Source organism: Halichondria panicea, chromosome 8, assembly GCF_963675165.1.
Source record: "Halichondria panicea chromosome 8, odHalPani1.1, whole genome shotgun sequence".
NCBI lineage: Eukaryota > Metazoa > Porifera > Demospongiae > Suberitida > Halichondriidae > Halichondria > Halichondria panicea.
In genome coordinates, this window is record NC_087384.1 from 5,399,694 (window position 1) to 5,417,631 (window position 17,938).

A 17,938-nucleotide genomic window follows, 5' to 3' on the forward strand; every position below is an offset into this window, starting at 1 on the left:
ATAGTTGCCACAATAGTAACGATCTAAAATTTTTGGAAAATGTCTAGTGCATGTTGCAGAATAAATAGCAGTTACAGATTTTCTTGCGTACAAGTAACAAAACTGCAATCGCCAATGGCCTTCAAAACAACAGTCATAATTCGAGAAAAGCGCTTGATTTCCAAGTCTACGAGTCAAAATCCGTGGCTGAAGCCTATAGAAGCTACACATAATTATATAGCAACTAAATACGTATATATAGTGCATGTCATTCAGTAAATTTAGTGCATGTACCGTACGTGTTACTCCTCCTCGCTTTAATCAAAATGTTCAGGTATGATTCTGAGTCCTGCCATGTTTCAAAGTTTCTCAAGTAGATCTCGATTGGGTCTCTTAATTTGTTAACATATCTGCCACCATTTCTTCGTTCTCAAGACCAGCAAGTGCTTTCTGAAATGTTTTGGGATCTTCTGCACCCGTATAAGACAGGACGATTCCTGTCTCTAGTGGAACGCCTATAAGAGGTGGTTCAGCTGGTACTGGTTCTACCTCTTCTGCTGATTCAGGAGTATACAGTCTGTGTCATCAAGTTCTACAAAATGTCTCCTGTTCTCGACTTCGACTACTTGCTGTTCGACTCGTTTTTTCTTGTTAAAGACGACATCTCGACTGTGGAACACTTTTCCCAGTTTTATATCGTACAGTACAGTTTTATATCGGTAGTTGGTGATCCAATTTCAGAGGAAGATCGTGTTGTGCACCTGTTGGCTAGTTTACCAGACTGGTATGGAATGCTAGTCACAGTACTGGAAGCTCATGAACAAGTACCCGAAATGGTTTCTTTTCCATATCCCAGAAAGCCTGCAACCAATGCATCGTTCTCACTATCTGAGCTTTCGGTCTCCAGCTCCGCATCATTGGCCTTTTCTGTTCGACCAGGTTTCTTGCCGTCTTGGTTCGAGGATCCAAGCAGGGGATAACTTCGTTTAAAATGTCCAGGCTTGCCACAATGAAAACACACTTTCTTTGTAGATTGATATCTTGTGCCACGGTTAGCTATTAACGCATTGTCCTTTCTTCCGGCACCTATATACCACTTCCGACATGTTCTTTCATCTTTCGCTCTTCACTCAACAATCATTCAATTATACTAAGTCCATTTCGGGTACTTGTTCATGAGCTTCCAGTACTGTGACTAGCATTCCATACGAGTCTGGTAAACTAGCCAACAGGTGCACAACACGATCTTCCTCTGAAATTGGATCACCAACTACCGAGAGTCCTTCAAAAACCTCCATCATTGTTTTGATATGTGCCTGTACTGAGCCACCTTCATCAACTTTCAACGAATACAACCTGCGTCTCAACTCCAACTTGTTAGCCCATGATTTTTTCTGAAACTGATGACCGAGCTTCTTCCATACTGCAACCGGGTCATCTGGTTCCCCCAGCAAGCACAACAACGAGACCAAACCAAGAGCTTTATCTTTCCTGCCTGCAAACTTGTCAATCGCGTTTTGACCTGCATCTCCAGCAGGAACCATCTACAATGCTCCATATATAGTCCGTGCTTCATCAGTGTCATCCGGCATTGCAAATTCCATGTAGGATAATTCTATCCACAAAGCGGTACAACCGTAGACTTCGACTCAGCCATCACCACAACCGACAAACGATCACAAAACTTTAAGCTACTGAGTCTGGGCCCATAACCTAGCTGTTGCAGAACAACTATACAATGCGTAGCATAAGCTATATAGTTCAAGAAATTTTAAGTTCACATCAAAAGACAAATGTACCAGACTAAAATATGTTACAGAACACCATTATACAGTAAACAGTTATTTATTATAATAAATATACCTATATAACACCTACAGTTATCTATACAGTTATGTCTAGCACACATAATTGGTACATGATAAAGCGTATAGTATATATACAACAACAACACCATTTCCAATCCCTCTTCCTCTTTAATCTATGATTTGACTACTTCTAAAACTCCCTATGATATTGTATTGTTTGTTTGGACCTGCACAAAAATCCACACTGCATGCATGTCCAAAAAGTTGTCTATCTATCTAACTACTTTGAGTGTACAAACATGTAGTCTCTGAGTTGCTTGGCCACTTCGTCCTGTTCCAGTTGGCTCTCAAACACACCAGCCAACCAGTCACCCACCGCTTGGGGCGGGGCAATCCCGACATCCTTCAACCTCTCTTGTCCCTCGGGAGTGTTCAAGACAGAGTCACGGTCTTGGCTGAATGAGAACAGCTGCAATTCATGAGACGGCACATCACCGAGCTGCTCCTTGATCATCTGTGCATGTACATGGGGTGAGGAGCACCTCTATATACCAAAGTCATGCATGTATACTGTATATAAATCGAGTTATGGCTTATCAATACAATTTACCCTCACATGCATGACACAATTTTGTGCAACACCAAAACAATACTCTGCAATAGGAGGCTTGGGGGCTGCAGCTCTCCCAGTTTATTACCTTCAATATAAATTATAAGAGTCAGCGCACCTTAATTAGAGCCCCCCTATATACTTACCTATAAAGTTGCCTACAATATGCGTGTTATAATAATTATTATGGTACACATATATAGCTAGCTTCTTCTGAACTCACTGAGCACTCTTTAGTGATTCTTTGTTTGATATAGCTGGCATCGGGGTGGGAGCCATCTTTGCCCATGTGCTCAGCGTAAAGCTTGTCAGCATAAGTGAGGCACACCAGCACAGGAACTGACTTGTCCTCCAGCATCTCAAGCCACTTCTTGGCTGACTGGGTGTGTGCTTTCCTGAAAGATGCATTATATGACTTTCACCGTACGTTTATAATCTAAATTGTGGGATCAGCTTTAATACACATTCAGCACGCCAATCGCAGTTGCAATAGTTCTGTTGTTAGGTAATGAGTATACATGCATGTATACCGATAGCAGGTTATTTTCGTATGCGGTGGAAAATTTCTTATGCCTCAGTGCGCATGCGCAAGCGAGGTATACGGTAGTGTGTTTGTGTGTGTGGGACTTGTTGCTTGAGTGTGTATTAATTGATAGTGCTTTCAATGATAAATCTATTTAATTTGTAAATCAATAAGTAGTCCTCACATTATTTACGTCGCAGCCACTGTACTTATCCACATTTATTTTTAACCCACATGTTTAACTAATTTCTTATGAGATTGACTTCGCCTGAGTGTGTATCCGATCCAAGCCTCAAGTTAATGGGATAAATCTACAGAGCTGAGGTTTTACTTAGCTGTCTCTGTCTACAGTACAGATAGGTAGCCCTTTCCTTTTTCTTTTTTCTGTTCTTTATCACAATCGTTCAATAAGATAAAACTGTTTTAATTGTTCAATGAGATAAAATACGATAAATAATAAATAAATTATCCACCCACGCACCAACAGTGAATACCAGGCCCACTGTTGAAGGGGCTAATCTAGTATATGGAGCAAGTGGTTTCTATGTTCTATGCTGGTTTCTATGTGTCACAAAATGGTTTTCAAGGAAACAAATTAGTTCATTACATGGCAATTTGTGCCACAAGCAGTTTATTGGCCCTTGTAGTATAGAATGACTCGGGTCTAAAGGCCCTTGACCAGAATCTACTATACCGGGCCGATAAACAGCTTGTGGCACTCATAGCCATCAGGAGTATATGATAGAGAAGAGAGTATCGAACATAGGCATGCTGTACATCAGATGTATGCAGAGAGCAACGTGACTTCCTGTATCTGTCACAAGCTTGGAATTTGCACACTGATCAATCCAAGTGTGGGCGATTTAATCTATTTTGTATGCAAATTCCAAGCTCTGACAGATACAGGAAATCACGTTACTCTCCGCATACATCTGATATACAGCAGGCCTACGTTCGATACTCTCTTCTCTATCATATACTCTTGTAGCCTGCCATGTAATAGTTATAGGGTATATAGCTTAGTCTCGATTGCGAGCAGCCGTCGAAGGGGGAAGGACGTCTGGTCGAACCCGCCGCTTTTCCATGGACCTGTTTCAGAATGTTGTCGCACCAACTCAGTCAGATTTACAGATTTAAATATTTTGGGTATGGTTTTACGTAACCTGTAATTATAAGCAGCTAGGTCAGAAGCCTATTTATTATTATACCACACTTACATCACCACAAATTGATCTCATTGGTCAACAGCTGTAGGATATATAGAATATTAGCATACAGCCCCAGGCATGCACAGTTTTTCAAGTTGTTTTTTAGTTTTTTCATTTGTTCAAGAAAGTAAGCAAAGAGAAAAGAGCCATGCTTGACGGTACTAAGACTCAAAGCGACGGCAGAAACACGCTCCAACAAGATGGCTAAGCTTCCATGGGTCCATGGGTGCGGTTTAGATACATTTTATCCAAGAAGAGCTTGCAACTCCAGTAAGGGACGTCGAATGGTCAACGCTTGGACCAAGGAAACTCTTGAGCATCTGTAGGAGTCAACATGTTGCTCAACTAGCTCTTTGACGGCTGCAAAATCCGGCATAGTCTTGTTCTTTTTTGCAGTCTGCATCGTGATTGAATTGTTGCTAAGGGGGAGGTCCTTTTATAGTGCTGCGGTCACGTGGTATAAGTCAGATATGCCACACCTACTCGGAGGATATGCACCCTATAAATCCTCCGCTACCGTGGTTACATACCCCTCGGCTCCGCCTCGGAGTAACCACGGTAGCGGAGGATATATGGGTGCATATCCTCCTCTTAGGTGTGGTATATCCTATACTTAGCTAGATTACTCTGCACAAAAAGCATAACTGCTGCTGCTTTTTGTGACAGTGTTGCTGCCATAAAGCTAGGTTATAAGGAGTTCAAACCCAATCAAAAGCTTACTGTAAAAGTTTTGAAAGAATGTTGTGGAATGGTAGATCTAGAAACATGCATGTTTGTCTCCATGGGAGCAGCTCTTGAGGGAACTATGCGTCCTGTAGTAGTGATGCTTCGAGAATAATACTCTTTGCAGACTATTAAAATACTGCTTTAAGTTTGTTCAATTTAATATATGACGTGTTCTGACATTAATCAATTATAGTGACTTGTTATGACAACAATAATAATAATATTCATACACATATCACATTCCTGAATATCACGGAAAAGCGGCGGGTTCGACTTCGACGGCTGCTCGTGAGACTAAGGGTAACTTACTTTCTAGCTAGCTAGCTGTCACAGAGACATCCGGTTACTGAGTGCAGACTCAAATGACTGCCCTATAAGGCGAATTCTCGAATGTACGTGCATGTATAGAGCTCTGCTAGTTATTGACCCCATACGCTAATAATCCAGTTTCTACGGTAGTTTAATATACATTGTATACGGTATATAGCAAATACATGTACGAGCAGTCAAAATACATCCTGAAATATACAGAACTATTGCATGGTAGATCTGAAGAAAGAATGTGCTGCCATGCATTGATCATATGCAGTTATGTGTGGCAGATAATTCTATTGAGTAAAAAAACTTGCGCTTTTTGCCTTACTCAAAGAAGTCACTCGATTGAAGCAATAAATATATTCATTGCTTTTTAATAAGTGCTGACATCAGCGTTTTACATTCAAATTGCACAGGTTGCTGGTTGTCAACGTTTTTCTTGTTTTTGTTTTCTTGTCTGTTCTCTACAAAATCTTTTAGTAGCCTTCTGCAAGCTCTCCTGGTATTCTAGAGTCTTATTTCTTTGTCTTTTAGTTCTCCTAAACTCGTCTTCAACTGGGAGAATTTTGTTGCTACGCATCCTTCTGGTTGACAAAGCAACCGCATGTTGTGCATGCACAGATTCAACCTGCATTTTGGTTGCTAAGTAATAAATGCATTATCCCATGGATACTGATGATTATCACTCGTCCGTGCCTATAGTAACTGTCACAGACTCGTGATCATCTTCAGTATCCATAGGATAATATCATAATATCTATGTTCGCTTCGCTCGCCCTCAATGCTCAACATTCTCTTAGTATAATATTAAACTACATGCACCTGTAGTCCACTACGAAGATGACCACTTGTGCGAGGGCCAGGAGGAGCTCACACAGGTCAGGGATAGTGTCATCTCTGTCATCCACACCAGGGAAGTCGATCACGTCCATTCCATCAATCACACCCTCAAGATTGTACAGGAACGGGATTGTGGTACGCTTGACAGCTGTGGTACCTACGGGGACCTATACAAGAGAAGCAACAAACAAAAAAAGTTCATATGCCAATCAATACACACATGCAGCAAAGTAGCAAAAACAATTGACATGCATGCATGCAATTGTATATACCTCAATGTTGAAGAGGGTGCTAACAAGAAGGGACTTCCCCGAGTTGACGAGCCCCACTACACCCACAGTCGTGTACTTGGCCAGCTCCTCCCTCAGATTGTGCACCATGAGAGCCCACTTCATCCAGCAGGCTATCAGAGAGCGGTGTGTGGGAACAACCAGAGAAAGGACGTCTTCCTTGAATAGCTTGTCCCAGTCCCGTACAAGGACTTCGAGGGGGGTTGATTCGCTGATGTTTAGCTTCTTGCAGAGCTCGATAAGTTGACGCTCGAGTGAGTAGCTAATGTAGTGAGTGTTGCAACTCACTGTCTTATCCATTCCCTGAATCAAGAACTGGAGCTTGCCAGCGTAGTTGTGATCGGCAGTGGTTGTCTTCTCAGCAAAGATGCCTCTAATGTACTCCTTGACTTGCACCAGAAGAGATCCAGAAGGAATTGATTGAATAACTGCATTCATGTCACCTAAGGAGAGACTGAACATTGCCCATACACCAACAGCAGCAGCATTTACAAGAGCACCTAGTGCCTTAGCTGTGTTGAACTCAGACTTGACTAAAGGAACTTTGATTTGATTTTCCATGAACGCCCCCAAAAGGTATGTGCACATTTTAAGATCCTTAGAGCGAATGTCATTCACTAAATCCAACATCTTTGAGTTGTACAGCTGGGAGAGCTTTTGTCGTTGATCTTCTTCCAATTGTGTACCACTTGAAAGACTGATTGATTGCTGTGATAGTTGTGATAGCTTTTTTCGACTAACAACAAGAATTTCTAATGGTGACTTTTCTTGAGAAGCCAAAGTCGGGTAGATCATACTGAGTTTTAAATCATTGATAGCATTTATCTGTTCATAATTTTTAGCTTTCGCTAATGCATTGTGAGACAATGCTAGCATGCTAGACAATAGCTGAGGATTAGGGTGATTCGGTAAAATGTTTTGCAACCTTTCATGTGCATCACTTTGGGTCATTTTTTCCTGATACCTGAGAGGGAGGTTTGTTGCATAGAAAACCTCCCTGTCAATGATTTCATTAACAGCGGTGGCACCAGTAGCTCGAGAGGTTTGTTTAGCATACTTCTGGTAGTGTGCACGAGCTGTTTCCTTTGTTACAGTTTTACGTGATTCGGCCTGCTTCCAGGAAAGATAGTGATCTTCATTTGAACTAAATTTTGGAGACTGACCTGGGGAAAGTGTTCGGACAGTATAATAAGCACTTTGAGCACCTGTCGACAATAGAAGGGAAGGAGGCAGATTGAGCTGAGAAGACTCCAAAAGGCTACAACATCTGGCCATAATCTCTTGATCATCAGATATGACAATTGTATGGAAAATGCTCTCAATCGGAACAACAGAAACTATCTGCTCCAAGAAGTTTTTGACTGTGTTAAATCGATGTGAAAACATCTTCAGCTTGGTGGCATGAGGGTGTTGTTCGAGCAGAGTGCTTAAATATGCTGTCTCAATCAGCTCCGAGGGAGTGAGTTTAGCCAGCTGCTCTTGTCGAAAAGTGAAGCGAAATACCTATAATATATACGAGAAAATTCAGTCAAAGGTTGACTTTAATGGTTGGTATGACTATTATTAGAGCCCTATTATAATAACGAGTGATGCAAGCTAGCTGCGCTGCACTGTGCTGTGCAGGCCTCTCGCCATGTTTTGCTTCGCTCGAAAAATATCAGATATTGTTATAATTATAAGAGGTATAGTAGTATCAAGGGCGTATAAAAGAAGAGAGGGCATGCAACTCCTATATGAGCAGAGTTCAAACGTGGGCGGATGAATGTGCATGACAGCGCATGAAATGCTAAAAATAGAAATTTCTATTTTTAGCACTTTATGCAAATGCACACATTCCTCCGCCCACGTTTGAACTCTGCTAGCTACGTGTACTGATAGAGTGGAGTTGCATGCCCTCTCTTCTTTTATACGCCCTTGGTAGTATAATGTTATGTTATAATAACAATGAACCCACACATATGCAGTCATTATATAGAGCCAGCCGGGCTTGGAAGCATGTACAAATCTATATCTGATATAGCGATAAATGATCTCTTCTAGGATAGATTGCATTTCCTGTCAATGAATAATTAAAAAAGGGATGGATCATCTGTAATGAGGCCAGAGTTCACAAAGGCTGCTTCTGGCAATGCAGCATGCAGCTTTCCAGCTCTTTCCTGACTCTTGTGGCTAACAAACCGCTGCTAACCCATGAGTTGAATGGAATGTTTGTGTAAACAGATGATGCTATAAAAAGATTCTGAAGAGACTGCATACAACGTACAGCCTTCACTGTGAGTCAAACTAACCATAACTCGAGAAAGAAGCTTTAGGCCACTGCAACTTTGACTTTAGTTTCCCGTCCAGCTCCCTTATGCTCAGTAAGCTCACCTCATCATGGATTTGTCAATTATTCCTATCGACCTTTCTACCTTGGACAGTACTGCATTACGTAATGCCAAAAAAGCCACATGGGCCGCTAACAAGGACTAAAAATTAAACGTTTATTTGTCGAAATTTTGTAATTAAATAATTTATATCATAGTAATGGATAATGTAATAGACAGCTTGTGTCCTCAAAAATTTCCTAACAGGAAACTAAAGTCAAAGTTTCAGTGGCCTATATAGTTTGGCAATGCACATCCATGCAAGGGAGCATGGCTTTCGTCGCATTGCAACCATTGAGCACATAATTATAGTTACAGCTGGAACAGACACACAACATGCAGTCAGTATATCCTTACCTACGCCTTGAGGCATAATTATATCAGTCTTAGAACCGGTAGTGTGCTCGCCATGCATGTTTTACTTTCACTCTAGAGTGTTATAGAAGAGGTAATTATGCAATTGTCAATGAGTTATAGAAGAGGAGCAAACAGAATATCTGATGGCTTGATAATGAATGACAGAGAATAGATCTGCAATGTATTACGTATTTGCATTTCCTGTCCATGAATAATGAATAATTAAAAAAGGGGTGGATCTGTAATGAGGTCAAAGTTCACAAGGGCTGCTGGCAGTGTACATGCACGCTGCATGTAGTCTCGCGAGGGGGGAGGACATCTAGTCGAACCCGCTGCTTTTCCATGGCCCTGTTTCGGAATGCTGTCGCACCAATCAGATTGCCAGAATCAGAAGCCTAGAAGCTAGATTACTCTGCACAAAAACGTCAGCTGCTGCTATTTGTGACAGTGTTACTGCCTTAAAGCTAGGTTATAAAGAGCTCAAACCCAATCAAAAGCTTACTGTAAAGGTTTTGTGAAAGATTTTGTGAAAGAATGTTGTGCCGGGAATGGTATATAGAGTAGAAACGTGTTTATCTGGGAGCAGCTCTTGAGGGAACTATGCGTACTCTTTGCAGACTTCAAATACTGTGCTTTTCTAAGTTTAAGTTTGTTCAATATTTAATATGACGTGTTCTGACAATACTTGACATTAATCAATTATAGTGACTTGTTATGACAACAATAATAATGATATTCATACACATGCCACATTCCTGAGTATCACGGAAAAGCGGCGGGTTTGACCAGATGTCCTTCCCCCTTTGGCGGCTGCTCGTGATACTATGCTGCATGCTATCGCAGCTTTGGAGCTTTTTTCTGACTCTTAATTGTAGCTATAACAAACAGTGTTATAAGCGCTCTAGTGCAAAGCCATGCATATGATGCATGTTGAATAGAAAGTTTGTGGGAACAGATGATGCTATATGAAAGAATCTGAAGAGACTGCAACAGCCTTCACTGTGAGTCAAACTATATAGCCATAACTAGAGAAAGAAGCTTTAGTTTGAAAATCAACGAAACAAAAAATCCAAGAGAAGAGAGAAGGTGACAAGAAGCCCAGTTAGTTTTCGTCGCATTGCAACCGTTGAGCAGTTACCAGCTGGAAGACATACACATGCACAGTTGGCTTTACCGTATCCCTCGTGTGGCTATGCCTTAAGGCATAAAGATGTGTTGATACAGCTAATCTAAAATTATATAATTGCACATCGTGCTGGTAAAGAACCTACTTTTACTGATACAGGTAGAACCTCGGCTTGGCAATTTTCTTTTAAAATGGGCATGGCCCTTAAATGCGCATGCACATTGAAGCTGTTACCGTACCCTCGCGAAAATAAGCCCATCTTGAATAAACGCCCATCCCCTCTTTTGCTTCAATTAAAGTTCTTGCACGAGGGTATTTTCACTCGATTATAAGCCCACCCAGAATGAAGAGTTTGAGCATGCGCAGTAGCTAAATGCCACATGTTTACTAGGGAAAAAGCAAGTTTTAGGTAGTAGCTAGTAAGACTATACTCCTTGCTGGACCAAGATCAGACATATAACTTTCTCTGTATATGGATCTGTTTGCCCTTGAAGATGTATATGCAGGGAAAAGAAAACACAAAGTCCAAGAAAGTTATCACACAGGCCAATTTTGCAGGTTTAATACCTTGCCTTGGTTTTCTGAAACAAATTACCTGATAGCTGCTCTGTAGAAGTATGACCTACCATCCTTTGGGAAGTTTTTGCTACATCTGACATCAACACAAGTGACAAGCAACGAATAGAGTCAGAGTCCACTTACTTCATGTTCATTCTCTTGTGCTTTAATCATACTCATGCATTAGTTTATATAGTTGTCAATGAAATGTTCATACTAAAATGAAAATACATAAAGAATTGTCATAGAGCCAAGTGTAAACCTCGATTTGAGGCCGCGGGTGGGCGTATATTCGAATAAAAACTCGCCGTTCGCGATTAAACGCCCAGTCCCCTAATAAGCCTAAACTTCTTGTAGAAAAGGGTGGGCGTATTTTCGCGAGGGTACGGTATATATATATACTATGGAGACAGGCCTGCATGCTTATCACAAATGTATAAAATATGCAACAAACCTTTCGTGAGACTTGTACTTTTATGACTTTCACTGGATTGGAGAAATGACTAGAAACGGCTACTTTCACATGATCAGCATCCATGGCGATCTTTGTATCATTTTCAGCATCATAGTTAAACTGTAGTGAATGCTGACTGGTATCTTTGGCACAGACCTTTGTCTTATATTGAGCAACTTGAATGTGGTAACAGAACCACAGGTTGTTGCCATTCACTGTCACGGAAACCTCCCTACCGTGGCGGCGAAAATCAACAGATGTGATGGATGGTTTTACAACATTCAGATCCTGGAGTGACGAACCAGGCCTAGGTGGTTGCTTGATATAACTCCTGAAGATAGCTTGCTGGTACACTTTGGCATCATGCTGAAGTGATCAATAAGCACATTGCATGCATGCATGGAGGTAATTTACACAAGTTTTTTTTACCTTTGAGAACATCTCAAATGATAGCTGATCAATGGATGAAAGCGAAGCAAACTCATGTAATGCAGCCAATTCTTGACTTTCAAGAGTCTTGAACATTAATCCGTTTAAAGGATCGATCGAAACTGAGTGCACATCTCCTATTGTTATCAACTTAGGTAGACGGGCCAGTAACTGTGGAATAGCTTTGCCCAGTACAGACTTAATGGAAGCAAGTGCGTCCAGTGCATCCAAATCGGTACCCTATATATGATTATGTATATATATATACAGTACCAGGGTTTTATCTATAGGATTAAAGATTTGGGCGGGGGTAAATACGCCGCAAAATGTTTGAACACGCCCTTATTACATGCTAGTGCATCATAGTAGATATAGTTACGTATATGCACATCATAGACAGGACTAATGTGATGATGTCATTATTCTACAAATTTGGGAGGGGAGATTCACCCCTGCCCCCCATTACCTGACTACATTAGCAAAAATACATGCACCAAACCTTGTAGTTGCCACTGTCCTGGAGGATACCAAAGTTGCGCGTTAAAACAGAGGTAAATAGTCCTTGGAAACTCTGTAAGAAGGTGCGACCTTTGTGTGTTTAGGAACTAGAGCATGTACGTACATGTATACCTCCAGTGATTTCCAAAGACTGGGGAGCAACACCTCAGAACCCACCTCCTCACAACGGGGGTCCAAAAACATGCATAAGTTGGGGATGGGGTCAGAGTCCAACATAATTGAATGGACAGTGCTCCCAAACTGAGGGGTTTCCTCCATTGCAATGGTAACCACAGAGAGGGTGATCATCGGGGCACCAAGTGTGATGCAAGCAACATTTTCTTGCAAGGCTTCCACACTGAGGAGTGGCTCTCTCCACATCCTAGCAGCTACTGCTTTGGCCAGCAGTCCCCCAAATGTGAATCCTGATATAATTGCTATCATTAATACAATGATCCAGAAAATTGGTGTGGTGCATGTCCATGCAGTGTTTCTCTCACACGTTAAAGAACACCAGTAGCTAATCAAATTTGGGAATCTGTATACAAGTATATGTATAGTATTGTGTGTACAGTGCTAATTTAATTTGGGGGGCTATACATCTATTGTTGTCATGTACTGTGCCACTGCATGTGTTTGAGGACGTTGAGAAGCTGTGTGTGTGCCAAATAATGGCAAGAAAATTAGTAGTAATAAAGTAACCTCTTTCCCCAAACAAAAATCTGGCCACACCGTTTGACTTTACATGGGAAAAAACAATAACATGCATGCAGCATTCATCGGTACTTACCTGTGAAAACAATACGATATCCATCATGCAGTTGACGGACAAAGAATCTCAATGGAATCCTTTCACTTTCAATCTTAATTCCTGTATAGTAAATATTGAAAATACCGTAGAAACTAGATTATTAGCGCTTACTCGACTATAAGCGTATCTTTATTTTAAGCGCATGCTCAACTGCAGGTTTTTGTACTCGAATTGAAGCGCTTTTCCAATTATGCCAAGGATGATTAATTTTGTAAAAATTTAGAGCTAATTTGTTTATTTATATGAGCTAGCTAGCTTGTACAGGCATGGTAGCTATATAGCTGATGATATATCCATCTGGAAGGACTCTCTGGGCATGCTGTTACCTTGTCTAATCATGCTGAGAGAATGTAAGACATGGATGAGGTCCTTTTATTTCAAGTTCCTAGTCATTATGAATGTTTTAATAAAAATTAGAACACACCTAGCCAAGATTAAGTGTTTTAATCTGCCGTCCGCCTCGTGCATTACGTTAACCTCGAGGCCATCTGAGTGCACCTGCATTAAACACGTGACTTGGCTAGGTGTGTTCTAAAGGATTTAGTGCTGTCACGTGAGCTCTAGCCTCGTGGCAGCTACATTTTAAATCAGTTGCTGGTGGCTATAGCTATAGCTAGCTAGACGTAATAGCAAGTTTAAGGATCCAGTAACTGATGCAAAGGAGAAAGAGATACGATTTAAAGCTATCTGGACTGACTGGGCATGTTCTCGACTGATTTCTCCTGCTGACCAACAGTCCCACTACTGGACATGCCTCCATCAGGTGATCTGGCTTACTGGATGGGAAAATTTGTGCGTAAACTAAATGGCAATGAGTATCTGGTTTGCTCTTTTGGAACGCTATGATATTTGAAGCACCTTTGATGAAATGATTACATGAATCTGGCTTAGGTACGTCTTCAAAGCAAGCTGAGCCTATGCTATGGTCAAGTCAGCAATTCGGTACACTATACTACACATGAAACAAGTCGAGACATAACATTCAACTTTCTAATACTTTTCAGCTTTGCTTGTGTACATATTAAATCTGCTTGTATTATATGATGACATTCAGATTTCCTACTCAGCTTTGCTTTGGTGTACACATTCAATCTGCTTGTATTATGCAATTGTTAAAAAATAGGCATTAATAACTTAAAGCACATGCACTTAAGTGTGGATTAATCCATGGTCATGTGACTCCTTTTAGCCAAGTTGATTGGCTGGAGATCATATGACAGCACTAAATGATGTAAATGAACTGTATATATATAAAATAAATTGTAACATAATAGTAGATCCAGTTAGGGTTGCCTGCTTGCTCACTTTCTACAGCTTACGAGTCAGCTCTATAGGCCCTGGCAAATTATGCCGGCATAATTTGGAGCATAATAGATTAGGTCCATAATTGAGGCATAATACGGTTAATATTTTGAATTTGGTCAATTCGGTACAAATAGGACGGTCCTCTGCTGCTGCTGAATTTGTTTTTTCTCTTTTAAATGACTCTTTTACATCTAGAAGATTATGTTGAATGTTCAGTTATGTTACAAATGTACAATACAACAAGTAAGAGATAATTTTTTGCTACTATAAAAAGAACGGCACTAATAGGTTCTTTTGACAAGCATAATAGGCTGAATTTGGGGCACTGCTCAAAAGACAGAAAAAAAAGAGAATAATTTGCCAGGGCCTAGTCAGACTCAGCTCTCATCACAGAGACATCCGGTTACTGGGTGGGGCTCGAAAATGACTGCATTAAAGGCGCATTCTCGAATATAAGCGTATAGAGCTCTGCTATTGACCCCACGAGCGCATGCGCTAATAATCCAGTATACTATATTGTGCACATAATTAAAAAATTATACCATGTGTATACCAGGGGGGTAGAGCGTCTTACTACGCATATGCAAATCATGCCTATATATGCTGACATTATTCATTGTACTTAAGAATATTCACTATTTACTAGATCAACCACATTATTAGCCACACATGCAACACATGCATATATGTGGCTAATAATACATTTGATCTACAGTGGTTTTCCATACCTTTGCAGGCTATACTCCAAGAGCACTGCAACCACAATGTAGTGATTACCTGTCTGTGTTATTTTAGTACACCCACACATCACAAAAATCAATGATGGGTAAAATACTGGCTATTGCAGACTTTTCACACAACTCAAGGGGTTACTACTCTACTTTCATGGCACTCCTTCTATAAAAAAATGCTTGAGGTCAACAAGCTGCTTTCCAATTTTGAGCCTAGTAAATACAGGCCCTCCGCTCCCTATAGCTATACATACAAGTTTTAGCTCATATCATTTTGCCACAATGAACCAAGCAACAAGTTAGCTGAGCTACCATCAGAGCTACCATCACTTCAGTCAGATAAAATATGAGACACCTGGAACATTTAGCGGCTATTATAATTATTTGGTGAGTGAGCTATTAAAATTTGGCGATTTTTAATTTGACATCTTAGGCTACTACAGCAATTAGGTCCACTAATTTGGCAGTTTTGAAATTGCCAAATTAAAACCAGTTACAGTTTGCATTTTGCAGGCCATAGCAAGTAATCTTGTTGGCTTGTTACTAACAATCATAACAGAAGCCAACCAAAATACTATATTTACTACATTGTGGTTGCAGTGCTCTTGCAGTATAGCCTGCAAAGGTAAGGAAAACCACTGTAGTAAAATAATAGGATCATGTGCTAAGTGCTCTGTATACATGTGCAGAACACTTAGCACATTACAAACAAGGAAATGTGGTATATATAGACGATATTGAACCAGCAATACTATATATAAGCATAGTAAGACGCTCCATCCCCTCATGTGCTCCTGATATACTATATATACCTTGCTCAAAAGAGGAGAATTTCTTCATCCAGTCTGAGAGTAAAGACTCGCTCCTAAAAGCAACATAGAACACCTTCCCCTGTCTAGCGATGAGGTAGCGATCGACATCCTCTCTGTCTTGTGATCGAGACAGTGACACTTCTTCGAGGGAGTGCTCAGGAAACTTTTTGTTGAAGAAATCTTTGTAGTCGGAAATAGTACTAGTGCTAGTAGCTAGGCTACACAGACAAGCATGATAGACAATGTCTTTACTAAAGAGTGACGGCATATGTTCTTTAGTGGGGATTTCTTGCTCTTCGAGAGATTTCTCAGACATTTTCTCCACAGACGCAATTTTTCCCAAAGCCCATTCATAAACACTGTTGTCTACAAGCAGATCATTGCTATACACTTTAGCAAGGACTTTCCTAATGCTGTCGGGCCTGATTCGAGACTTCATTGTGTTTTTTACAAAGTCAGACAAAGCCTTCTTGTTATTTGACACATTTCGTTCCTCATCCTCTATAGAATCAATGGAGAATGATTTGATTACCTCCAGTTGTGCTCGCAATTTTTGTGAAAATGCTTCAAGAAGGTGAGAATTGTCTGCATAATTATATTCAAATCACTGCTCCAGCAATAAAGATAAATACTACGTACCTTCATCTGCAAGGTTTATGTCTTCTCTTTCTGGGTCAGCTGAATTAGATATATAAGGTGTTTATGAATTGAAATGACCATATAAATCTACTGCATGTATTGTATCTCACATAGTATGAGGTGATCCTTTGCTATGCTAATAGCATGTGCTCTGTTATTTCCTCCAGCAGAATGCTCCACTGCTTTGATTATATTCAGCCATGTTGGCTCTCCGTACTTCTTGGTGTTGTAGCCCAAGCGTAAATACTCTGCTACTGTGTCGGCTAGACAATCCTGAACATCTCCCTTATGTGTGCTCTCCAACTCATCCAACTTGTTACGCTTTATCCTGAGAGCTGTTCCAATAGCCTTCCATTTTGCGGCAACAGGAGAGAGAGCCTCAATTACGTCAAACATGTCATCCTCTCCTATGCATATTGCATAGAGCCACAGAGCAGTCAGTACAGTATCAGCGACAATCATATCATAGAAACCATTCATCATTGTGATTCATTCACTTACCAAGTGTTTTGCTATCCACTGCTGAAAGATCTATAGTTTCGGCTGTAGCTGCCAAAGAAGGTAAAAAAATAAATAGGGAGCTGTTCGCTAGATCAAGCTATTAAAGACTTACCTTCAGTCATGGTTGGCCGGTAAGTGTTTGGCAAGGTGAAGCGGAAGTAAAATTTACCAGAGCCACTAACTGAAGTGTCCAACGCTGGTCCTCCTCCTTTTTTGTGTCCAAATGAAAATCTCACCTGATTAGAGCCGCCTCCCTTTGCTTGGAATTATTCATTGACAGGAAATGGCAAAATACTGTAGATCTACTGTACATTGTCTACTAGATCTACATGCATGCATAGCCTCGATCCCAGGCCGATCCGTCTCTAATTGAACGCTAGGTCGCCGACCTAGCGTTCAATTAGAGACGGATCGAGGCTACATGCGCTATGCATGCATGCATTGCTTCCTTCATCTTGAAGACCATTTATTAAGCCATCACTCATTCATAGACTTTTGTTGCTCCTCTCCTATATTATAGGCCATAATGACAGTGTGGAATTCAAATTTCAAAAATATTGATCAACAATGATAACGTAACATAATATTAACATAAAATTATAATTATACAAAGCAATTATCTCTTCTATATATAACATTTTTGAGTGAAAGCAAAACATGGCGAGAGGCATTAGCATAGTGCAGCTTGTAGCTTGGTTATGTCTACAGCCACTCTGAGTAGACTCGCAAGCCATCACTGTTGCAGGCGAACAGTAGACTGGTCAAACTCCGTGTAGAGACTCATGTTGCACAGTCAGCATATCAGATAAGATTCTAAGTGGCTGCGGTTTTCGTGACGTCAGTATACTGCATGTGATACGTAGAGTTTTCTAGTGATACGTCACTATCAATAATCTTGTGGTAACCGCATGCGGTTAGTTCCCACAAATATCGTGGCAAACCTTACACGAGTCTCAACACGGAGTTTGACCAGTCTACTATTCGCCTGCAACAGTGACGGCTTGCTAGTCTAATTGTGAGTTCTGTCCACAAAAAACAGTGATGTATACTAT

At 40.7% G+C, this 17,938-nt stretch overlaps 2 protein-coding genes across 3 annotated transcripts in view; both read right to left on the bottom strand.

The window, feature by feature from the left end:
* The window catches only part of LOC135340245 (uncharacterized), a 34,256-nt gene that overhangs the window by 6,340 nt on the left and 9,978 nt on the right, over positions 1–17,938 (bottom strand). The window lies entirely within an intron of this gene.
* Positions 1,748–17,152, bottom strand: LOC135340244 (uncharacterized). 2 transcript variants are annotated; one of them, XM_064536567.1, is made up of 14 exons: positions 16,999–17,152; positions 16,887–16,934; positions 16,496–16,792; positions 16,386–16,424; positions 15,747–16,331; positions 12,878–12,958; positions 12,265–12,512; positions 12,089–12,160; positions 11,590–11,829; positions 11,161–11,526; positions 6,282–7,802; positions 5,992–6,176; positions 2,621–2,792; positions 1,748–2,301 (listed from the first exon to the last, which is right to left on the bottom strand). In XM_064536567.1, the coding sequence occupies exons 1-14, from the start codon at positions 17,006–17,008 to the stop codon at positions 2,068–2,070; spliced, it is 4,098 nt and encodes a 1,365-aa protein (XP_064392637.1). In that variant the 5' UTR covers positions 17,009–17,152; the 3' UTR covers positions 1,748–2,067. The 2 variants fall into 2 exon arrangements, with proteins under 2 accessions (XP_064392637.1, XP_064392635.1); XM_064536565.1 differs by having other exon boundaries at positions 12,220–12,512.